We start from the raw sequence: 10881 nt of genomic DNA, 5'->3' as shown, positions 1-10881 counted from the left end.
TTTGTATTTTCTAGTTCGTGGAACAGACACAGTGTCTATAGTGTGATATCTAGGTGAAAGAGTCTCTATGTGCTGAGAATTAACTGACCTCTGTGACGGGAGGCAGCTAGCAGACGGTCGGTTTAGCCAGTCTGTCTGCTTCCTGACCTGGGCCCCAGTTAGTCAAGTATAAACACTAAGACTATTTGCCATCAAATGACAATTGTTTTCTGCAAATTCTTGTTCTTCATCTTTCCAAGTAACACTGTGGTAAATTTTATGTTGCTTTATTGTTACATTTTTAATAATTGCATGCAAAATTCATGAGTAGCCTTATTCTATATACCTTGCCATATACAGACATATTTTACAAATGAATAAAAAGGTCAAATCAAAAAGATAATTATAAAAAAATTATTAAATTATGCAACAGTGAAGTAAGATGACAATCACCACACTGGTCCCTGGGGAGATGTTGAACATGAATCTGGTGGAGTTTGCAGAAAACAATTAGATTGGACCTTTTTATTATTTTTTTAAAATATGTTTGTATGGCAAGGTAAATAGGATTAGGCTACTCATGAATTATTAAATGAAACAAAAAAGCAACATAAAAATGACCACAGTGGTACTTGAAAAGATGTAGAACAAGAATTAGCAGAAAACAATGTTTTTTTCTTTCTTTCTTTTTTATAAAAGACAGTAGGCTAGATCTTATATGGATAGTTCGCACAAACTCACGTTCTGTATTTCTATAATAGCCCATCGGCATACTACTGACATGTTTTAGGATGGATGGAAATGTTTTACTCATACTTTCAAACCAAATGTGCAATTACCGAAATATTTTTTTTTTCTTTTACTGTGAATTCAGATGTTGATAGCTAAATTCAGTAATTATTGTGAAACTTGCTGTGCTACTGTCACACAATGCAACAACATTAAATCTGGCAGAACACTGGAGAAATACTTGGAGGGTATTTATTGTAGTTCTGTTTTTAAACCGATGACTGTCGTGTGAGCGTCACCCAGTGGAAGCAAACGCTTCAAACGGAAGTTGTTTTTATCTCTCAGATGACAAGTTCCGGTTGGGCAAATTTGAACGCAGCCGGTGGTTTAAAGTTCTGCTCATTTGATTGAAGGAGCGATAAATAAAACTACATTTTATGAGGTAAGTTGAACGAACCAAACATTTTGTCTAAAACTAAATGTCCGTGTGTCATGAAGTGTGTGCGTTAGTCACACGGTCGCTTGTTTATTTTTCGATTTCTCGCTCGATATATTTTTTTAGACGAAAAATATATCCAGTTTGGGTTGGGTATTTATTTTATTGTTAAGTGATAAGCCTCTGTATTCACGTTTTGATGATAGACGTGTTTTATCATAATAAGTGAAGGATATTTAGTCATTACCTATTTAAACCGTCAGGTGTAGCGCTTTTGAAGAAGTAACGTACAGTCTAGACGGAGTGACGTCACATTGCTATTCAATCAGCTTCAAGCTACACGTGACAATTAATACACTTTTACTTAAAAAAAAGTCACTATCAGTCACCAGTTAGTTATATCGTAATAACTTCTGACAGCCATCCAGTGTGGACTTTGGTCAAATGAGGAAGCAAAAAGATACACAATTACAACTTATGTGGAAGGAAAAGTAATATAACTAGTAGTGTAACTAATTATTGCCAGAATGTAACAATATATGACCCTGGAGCACAAAAGAAGGCGTAAGTAGCACAACTGTAATGTAGCAATAGCCAACAATACGTTGTATGCCTCACAATGATAGATTTTTCTGTAATGCAAAAAATCATCAGGATTTTGAGAAATTATATTTATTAAAAGTCTCATCATTTATAACACATATTCATTGCAATACGATGCAAGCTTCAATTGCAACCGTTAAATTCGCATTGTTTTCCTTTGTAGATGTATTTTGATGTATCGTGATCAGTCTTTAATACTGTGATAACAGGAGAGTGATGTGCTTGGCTGCTCAGTAGTTTTCCAGACTTCATACGGCGATGGATCCCGGCACTGTATCACTGTTTCAGAGAGTGTCCGAAAAGCTGGGCTGGGACAGAGATGGAGGTCTCGATCGAGCTGAAGCCAAGGTGCAGTCCTTAAAATAAACACATTCATCATTTGCACAAACCCTATCCCAAGATGTCTGATTAGAGCCGGTCTCTGGCTGTTGTTTCAGTTGAGGAAGAGCTTGAAGAAGAACAGCTGTGATCTGGAGCACAGACCGCTGTCGGGGAGAGACAAGCATGTGCTGCTGACCTCAGACGAGGAGGAACTGGATAAGTGTACGTCTGTGGTGACGAATACTTTAGGCTTATATTCTCACATTATTAATGAATTTTGTGTTTGTTTGTATTTCTGTCTCTAGTTCTTGCTGCGAAGGCTACCCCAAAATCCACATTTAAACAGTCTGCATTAACTGCCCAGAAACCAAGGTGAGAGTTTGATAAATTAATAAATTTGATAAATCTCAAGGATCGTATTCTCTGGCTGAAGTAATTTACAGTTTTAGCTAAGCTCTGTGTCCTTAATTTTGTTATGAAGTTATAGGATTGATAGACATTTCTGTTCAGAAGAGTGTTAATGTGTTTTAAAGAAGCCTCTTCTGTTCATCAAGGCTGCATTTATCCGATCAGAAATACAGAAAAAATTTGTAATATAGTAAAATATTAATACCACTTAAAATAATGGTTTTCTATGTTAATATATTTTAAAATATGATTTATTTCTGTGTTACGCAGCTGTATTTTCAGCATCATTCCTCCAGTCTTCAGTGTCACATGATCTTCAGAAATCATGATAATATGCTGATTTACTAGCAATGTTGAAAACAGTTGTGCCGCTTATTTATTGATTTATGGAACCTGTGATACTTTTTTCAGGATTCTTTGAATAAAGTTAAAAAGAACAGCATTAAAAAAAAAACACAGACCCTAAACTTATGAACTATAGTGTATATTGATACGAAATATTTATATTTTCAATAAATGCTGTTCTTTTAAACTTTTTATTCATTAAATAATCCTGAAAAATTCATCAAAGTATCACAGGTTCCAAAAAATATTAAGCAGCACAGCAGTTTCCAATATTGATAATAAATCATCATATTTTCATGATTTCTGAAGATGATGTGACACTGAAGACCGGAGGAATGATGCTGAAAATACAGCTGTGCATCATATTTCACTATATATTTTTTCTGTATTTCTGATCAGATAAATGCAGCCTTGATGAGCAGAAGAGACTTCTTTAAAACACATTAAAACTCTTCTGAACAGAAATGTCTATCAATCCTATCACTTTATAACAAAATTAAGGACACAGAGCTTAGCTAAAACTGTAAATTACTTCAGCCAGAGAATATGATCCTTGAGATTTAAAGCAGCTGATGAATGTGTAAGACATCATAACTAAACAAAAAAAACTTAAAAAATCTTACAGATCCCAAACTTTTGAACGTCAGAGTATGACACAATACACTATCATTAAAATAGCGGATGTATAATCCTGACATGAGAAAACTAAACCACTTTTTTTTTCTCTCTCTCTCTTCCCACCCTAGAGAACCAATTCCAGTTCTGTCTTCAGATAGTGATGATGAATTTGAAACATGTAAGTCCTTTAACAGCTGCATTTCAATCAGACTTCTTGTTTTTGAGAGAGAGATAGAGGTCACAGTCTTTACATTTGTATCTTCTCTAGTTTTAAATCGAGTGAAAACCCCAAAGGCTAAGCTCCATCCGCGGTCTGTGAGTAGCAGTGATGACAGGTGAGTGGAACATAATTTGCCTTAAACACGTTCTTCAGTGTATCATCATAACTGTCAACCGTTACTCTTTATATCTCACCTCCCAGTCTGAAGCGCTTCATAGTGGACAGCCTGTCATCTGATGAGGATTTCGTCATTGAGAAGAAGCCTTCCATTAGTAAAGGTATGATTACTGATACTGATGCAGTGATGGATCAAGATGTGGGTCGTTTTTTGATGGAAGTGATGTTGTTTCTGCACAGGGAAAGCCAAGACCGCTAAGACTCCCAAATCAGTTCAGAAGACCGAGAAACCGCCTCCATCTGTCTTCCTGAGCGACAGTGATGAGGACCGAGACGCTGTTATCAAGAGCACCTGGAGGACCAGACACAGCCGTCCACCTTCTGAGGAGCATCACCCCTCGAGCGCAGGCAGAGAGGAGGACGTGAAGCCTTGTGTGCTCCCGCCAGCAGTCACTGTGACCACACACAGCGCTCCTGAGGACTCATGCAGCTCTGAGGAGGAGTTCCTGTCCTTACTGGACCGGGTCAGACAGAATCAGATCCTGGGAGGCAGTACACATGCAAGCCCGAGGCCTCCTCCAGGTACAGCTCACCTGTCACAGTCTTGTTTGCAGGGATAGATGTGGCAACAGTCGGCTACCTTAAACATTCAGGGCTCACAAGCTAATTTTAAGAGCAAGTTTGGTTGGTTTGTGCTTTTAAGAAGAGAAACCCAGTTTATAACTTGTGTTACGTCACTGACACGTATATGTACTTTGCTTTTAATCACCAGTGATATAGCGGTCAATTAAATCACATGCAACTGACGGGAAATGGGGTAACATAACCACACTAGAGGTTTTGACTCTGCTAGAAAGAACTGCCACAGTCGATCCGAATGAAACTCAAATCTTTAAAGATGTGATTGTTTTGCTCATCGGTTATGAGGTTGTCAAACTGTGATGATCTGTTAACTGTCACGGGACGCCTGTTTACTTCACTATATTACAATTAAATCCTAGTCTAATCATGACAAACTATATGTCGTTGGAAAGGTTTAAGACTCCTAAATAGATATTTTACCAATCTTTTCTTGTAATAAATGATGTAGAAAAAGTAATAGATTAATTTATGGCAAGAGTGCACCTCAGAAACCTACATAATAACAGGAGTTCTGACCATTGTCAAAAAAAGTCTTTGTTGTCTTTTCCGATCACACTTTAGAAATAATCAGAAATGATATATCACTTGAAATTCTCAAAATTCATCCCTTGAAACCCATTTTAAAATCAGACATTGCATTACCATGAAAATGGTACATCAAAATCATGTTACAAAATGTTTTCAATGATGAATTATAAAAATGTAGGTTTGGATCATGCACTTTCAAGTATGTGTTAAAAAATGTGTGTGAGAGTTAAGGGGTTAAACACATCCTGTCGGACCGTAATGTTTATAATACTGCCAGAAAACACAGTTTAAGTGGAATATTTTTTTGTTCTATCACCTGAATGTATTTTAGATGTCTTTTTTTATGTCAAGTTAAAATGTTTTCTATAATAGTTTAAAGCCGCTGTTAAAACTGCTAAAGAAATCGTCATATGTAATTGCAAATGGAAATGCCTAATTCTATGCATTTTTTCCCTTTTAAGTTTTTAAAGCCGGTATTTTTTTGTTATTTATCTATTGTGATGGATATTTTTAAGGCTGTTAAATATTGTGCCCGATTCTGAACTACAAAAGGAAGACCCATTTATTTTCCGCTTACATTCTCCCTCTGTGTAGAATCCAAGCCACGACCTCCCTGTTTGTCGACCCCGTCTGCTGTGGGTAAGACAGTTAAAGGACGGTCGATGACCCACACCCCAGAGCAGACGCCCCGCAGCAGACCAGTGAGCCAGACTGAGCCCAGAGCTGCGCCCCACAGCAGGTGCTGTGACCCTCTCCATCACCCCTCAGCTCTGCGTGCTGTCAGCTGTGATTGTGACATCATTTCCTGTTGTTGATTCTGTCAGGGTGCTGGTGTGTAAAACTCCCGGCTGCTTCCTGCAGTCCCTGTCTGTTCCTGGATCGCCGTACAGCCGCAGCTTCAAACTCAACAAAGAGGAGCTCACTAACAAACTCTTCCAGCTCTACAACACCAGCGTGTTTGACAGTAAGGTACATGTGAAAACCATTCGTAGGAATAATCATTCGTTGTTTTCGCCTAGGCAAGGATCACTATTACTATTGCTAATACTATTGTATTTAAGGTTAGGATTTGTTTAAGGTATAATATTTGATGAGCTGATGATAGAGCAGGTGAAAGAGCTGGCTGTTTTCTGTGGAAGCTCATTTCTGACACTGAATAACAAAAGGGTAAAAGGAAATGTATTTTTTTGTTCTTTTTTTTAATTGCAAGTTTATCTCTCCCAATTCCGACTATATAACAAGCAGTTGTGAGTTGCAGAATTGCGAGATATGTTTTATAACTTGTAGTTTATATCTTAGTTTCGATGGAAAAAAAAAAGTCAGAATTGAGAGAAACTCACAACTGAGTTGCCTTTTTAAAACTTGCATTGCAAGAGAAAATGAGTTTATATTGCTCTGTTTCAGAGAAGTAAGAATTGCGAGATATAAACTCGCAATTGCAAAAGATAAAAAGTCTCAATTAAATTATTATTTTTTTCTATTCAGTGTTATCAACAAATCCAAGCAACCCAGTTCCATAGACAACTATGTTCCTCCAACACTGTGGCTATCTGGCTAGGTTAGATAGAAATTACAAAAATATATTTGTTGCGTCTGATTTTAGGTAAAGTTGGTTTTCTAATACATTTTGGCTTTTATCAGTGCCAAAAACACATTTCACTTCCCCTTCAGATCATTTGTTTCAATATCATTTCCCACCCCTCAGCTTCCCGCTGACATGTCTGTCACGTGGAACAAGAAGATGCGCAAGACCGCAGGATACTGCATCTCGGGCCAGGAGCGTGGCTCTGGGGAGCGATACGCCCGCATCGAGCTCTCGGTCAAAGTTTGTGACTCCGCAGGTGCTTGTCATCACTGCTTGACAATCTTCCACAGCTCTCCACACTTGGGAATAAACACAATGTGTTTCCAATTACAGATCGCTTACGAGATACGCTAGTGCATGAAATGTGTCACGCTGCCACGTGGCTAATAAACGGCGTTCGTGACGGGCACGGGCCGTTCTGGAGACTGTATGCTCGTAAAGCGATGCTGGCTCATCCTGAGCTACCGATGGTGTCCCGCTGCCACAGCTACGACATCAACTACAAGTTCAACTATCAGTGTAACCGCTGCAAGAACACGTGAGTGCAGGTCTACTTTCAACATTATCTGTTCTTTAGACCATAAAAGAAATAGGTTTCTTACTACTGAAAATGTGTACAATTGAACAATTTACTCCTGGAGCCATGTTTAGATCCCAGTATCTCTGTAACTGAATCATACAGGGCCTTAAAAATGAAGATGCCTAAAGGAAGGCATTTTTACTCTACTGTAACTTGGCTCTGAATCTTGCCATTTTGACCAGTGGATTACTGTGTAAATATACATCTATGTCTTTTCATAGTTTGGCTTTCATCGCCATAAATGTTTATCTTTCTTCAGAAAAGGTCTTGACAAAATCTAAGATTTCTTTGGTTGAGTTTACACCGATTGACTATATTAGCTGGCAGTGGACTGTATAAATAAATCCCAATTCTGTCCCTAACAGTCAGTGTTTATGTCCCTCACAGGATCGGCCGTCACTCCAAGTCCCTGGACACCTCAAAGTTTGTGTGTGCTTTGTGCACTGGCCAGCTGGTGTTGATGACCCCCTCAAAGCCGCGGGCGCCCACGGCCTTCGCCTCCTTCGTGAAGGACAACTACAGCTCGGCGAGACGGGACCTGGCAGGACAGAGCCACGCTGAGGTCATGCGCAAACTCAGCGCTGACTTCGCCAGCAAAACACGTCTCAGTCAGAGCTGATCTCTGGTCAGACACACGAGTCACAGACACCTCAAACCATCTGCTGCATCAGTTTGAGTTCTGTTCACATGCAGAGGGACTCCATCAGACTATTACTATTGGTTTTATACTGTGAAATAGTTTTATTTATGGTTAATGGCCATAAAAGCCTTATGATATATGAGCCACATTCATGTTTATTTCCTCCCTGAATCTTAAGATCCACCTCTTGTTATTAAAGGGATATACGTGTCATTTGTTTCTGTTTGTGTCACGTTGGTTAGTTATTTCATCTTGTGTATGTTGTATTGTTTACATGTGTTTTTTGTTCAGAATAAAAAACTGATATTACATTCTTCATTTTTCACTTTATTTCGTGCATGACTCCAAAACACACTACAGAACATTTATTATTATAAATATGTGCTGCTTAATATTTTTGTTAATGATTTTTAAATTAAACTGGGAGAACCAAGAGAGGCAATAAAACACCAATACTCAAAATTGTGAATATGAATGGGAATATACTTCAGAGTTATTTTACTCATAATAATTTCTAGGGGTGTCCTTAATTGTGGCCAATGTGTATTAGAGAAAAACATTTATTTCATAATGATATTTCCCCCATTTTTAATTCTTATTATCCAGAGAAAGGTTAGATGTTTGTGAATCAAAAGGATTAACAATGCAGATTAATTTTCACAGCCTCCTTTGATCATTTTTACCAGGGTGCCCATATTTTTGGGCATGACTTTATATAGATTACTTAGTCACAGTGTTATAGTGTCCATAAATACTTAAACATACCATGAGGCAGAAACTTAAAGGTAAAGTATATTTTAGTAAATCTGAAAAGAAAACCGTTTATATTTTAATAGTTATTTTTACTAATACAATCTTTTAAGTTTTCATAAATGAATGGCAGTGAGTTTTTTGTGAGACATTTGGGGGTTCTTGAAAATGAATTTCTAAAAGGTCAAAAAAATAAGCTTTTTTTTATGCAAAATGCATTTTTCGTTTATTTTGAAATATGACCCCAAAACATTTGCTTTCTAGGTGAGAATTATCCATGTTATGACAGATTGACACAATATTTCAGTGCATACCTCACACCCAATATGACTGTGTTACATGTTACTGATTATATCTTTACTGATAAGATTTGAGAATACAGAGTGTAAACCATTAACAACTAGCTGTTTGTCCAACCCACACCGATCTGAGATGATCACTGCGGCCGACAGGCATCAAGGTCTTGGTATGGTATTTCTCATACTCCTGTGCTTCTGATAAGATTCAGTACAAACTCGTTTTCTTCATGATGCGAAGGAATTCCTGCTGGTTAACTTCTCCATCACCATCTCGGTCTGCTTCATCAATCATTTCCTAAAGACAGCCATCCGTGAAAAATCAGTGTGATCTTTAATAGAGAAAGCCAGGGTCTAATACAGATCACAAGCGGGGTTTTTGTGAATAATCTTGTACCTGCAGCTCCTCGTCGGTCAGGTTTTCTCCGAGTTCTTTGGCCACTCGCTTTAGATTGCGGAAAGATATTTTTCCAGTCTCGTCATCGTCAAACAGCCGGAAAGCTTTAAGAATTTCTTCCTTGGAGTCCTTGTCAGCCTTGAGATTTCCAAACGATAATAAAATATATTTTTTTGTTGTTTTAATCCTACCTGGCTGGAATAACTATACTTTTTCAAATTTAAAATTCTAACCATTTTATGAGTCATCACTGTCAGAAAATCACCGAAAGAGATCTTTCCAGTAGCATCCTTATCAACCTCTCCAATCATCTTCTTGATTTCCTCCTTTTTAGGCTCGAACCCCAGCGCTCTCATTGCCACCTGGAGCACAAATCTTCATTATATGCAGAAAACATGACATATAGAGTTACAGTGGAGTACACAGGTCTAATGCACTAGAGAAAATGATCTCAGTACACCATGCATTTTCCTTCTTCAAAAATTTTGAAAATCCTAAACCATTAATAGCTTGAAAGACAATCATCATGAAGATGTAACTGGATGTTTGGATCCCTCTGTGTAGAGATATACTGTATGGCCGACAGTGGCATGTAAACTGCTCGTGGCAGCTGTATTCATGGCATCATATCTCACCTTTAACTCCTTCACCTCAATATAACCAGAACCATCAGTGTCGAAGAGCTCAAACGCCTCTCGGATCTCCTGCTTTTGCTCTTCTGTCAGTTCAGCCTTTGGACTGGCTTTTTTACGAGGGGCCACTGCCCCCAGAGAGGGTTTTTTGGGACTGGTGGCCTGTGTTTTACAGAACAGAACAGACCAGAATAGAAGAATAGGACCAGACCTGTGCAGTGTTCATTACAACTAAAATGATGAATACAAGACACAGTGTAAACATAAAATAGACAGTGCACGTAATATATAATTCAAGCTGGAATAATATTGTTAGGGTAAATAAATAGATTTTACATTTGTATTTAATTAGCTTTGCTTGTAAATTCATTCCTAAATGCCCTGATGACTATTTCCTATGAGAAGGAAAGATCAGTAGGGATAACATATATGGATACAACACAAACCCGAAGAAGGAATTTTAAATTTAATATCAATTAAACGGACGCTTAAAGAGAGTGATAGTATTTTTTTTTTAAATGACTCACCATCTTAACCGAGAGCAAGTGGAGAATAATAAACCTTACTATAACGAAGGCTTGGCTTATGAATATTAATTACGTTCTATGACGCTCGGTCAGTAGACCAAACTGATTGGCTGAAATGAAGACGTCGCCAAACCTTGGCTCATGAATAATAATTACATCAAGCTCCCAGACGCTCCAGATAGCAAACTTCCATAATCAGGTCATAGTAAGATTCGTAATTTCGTATTCCATAACGCTGGGCTTTATAAAGTTATCCTATGAATTATTATTATTATTTTTAAATACACAACGTTAAGCTTTATTACAACATACACACCCAGCTTTTATCGCATCCATTTTTGAATGGATACAGATTTGTGTTTGGTTACAGATAATTCTAGTTGCACACACATCAGATGATCATATTCTGTCTTATATTTTCATAGCAGGAATAGTAAGAGTAGCACGAATTAAGAATTAATTTATATATGAAACGATGTATGGACTGATATCTGAAACTTTTATTGTTTGTATTTTATTATTTGTATA

At 37.6% G+C, this 10881-nt stretch overlaps 2 protein-coding genes across 3 annotated transcripts; one reads left to right on the top strand and one right to left on the bottom strand.

Annotated features, from left to right (window-relative positions):
- Positions 1-1031: 1031 nt before the first annotated feature.
- LOC113113352 (acidic repeat-containing protein) lies at positions 1032-8062 on the top strand. 2 transcript variants are annotated; one of them, XM_026279474.1, is made up of 13 exons: positions 1032-1150; positions 1957-2095; positions 2185-2290; positions 2374-2440; positions 3568-3617; positions 3708-3774; positions 3861-3937; positions 4017-4358; positions 5541-5685; positions 5771-5915; positions 6652-6787; positions 6865-7069; positions 7499-8062. In XM_026279474.1, the coding sequence occupies exons 2-13, from the start codon at positions 2006-2008 to the stop codon at positions 7728-7730; spliced, it is 1662 nt and encodes a 553-aa protein (XP_026135259.1). In that variant the 5' UTR covers positions 1032-1150; positions 1957-2005; the 3' UTR covers positions 7731-8062. The 2 variants fall into 2 exon arrangements, with proteins under 2 accessions (XP_026135259.1, XP_026135260.1); XM_026279475.1 differs by having other exon boundaries at positions 1038-1150; positions 1982-2095.
- A 219-nt stretch (positions 8063-8281) lies between these two features.
- On the bottom strand, positions 8282-10501 carry LOC113114440 (caltractin-like). The gene is made up of 5 exons (XM_026281373.1): positions 10354-10501; positions 9830-9988; positions 9428-9556; positions 9195-9332; positions 8282-9095 (listed from the first exon to the last, which is right to left on the bottom strand). The coding sequence occupies exons 1-5, from the start codon at positions 10354-10356 to the stop codon at positions 9006-9008; spliced, it is 519 nt and encodes a 172-aa protein (XP_026137158.1). The 5' UTR covers positions 10357-10501; the 3' UTR covers positions 8282-9005.
- Between the last annotated feature and the right edge of the window lie 380 nt (positions 10502-10881).

The sequence above is a fragment of the Carassius auratus genome, chromosome 14 (genome assembly GCF_003368295.1).
Source record: "Carassius auratus strain Wakin chromosome 14, ASM336829v1, whole genome shotgun sequence".
In the NCBI taxonomy this organism is placed as follows: domain Eukaryota; kingdom Metazoa; phylum Chordata; class Actinopteri; order Cypriniformes; family Cyprinidae; genus Carassius; species Carassius auratus.
The sequence above is the reverse complement of the archived record's forward strand: the minus strand, read 5'-3'. Positions and strand labels throughout refer to the sequence as shown.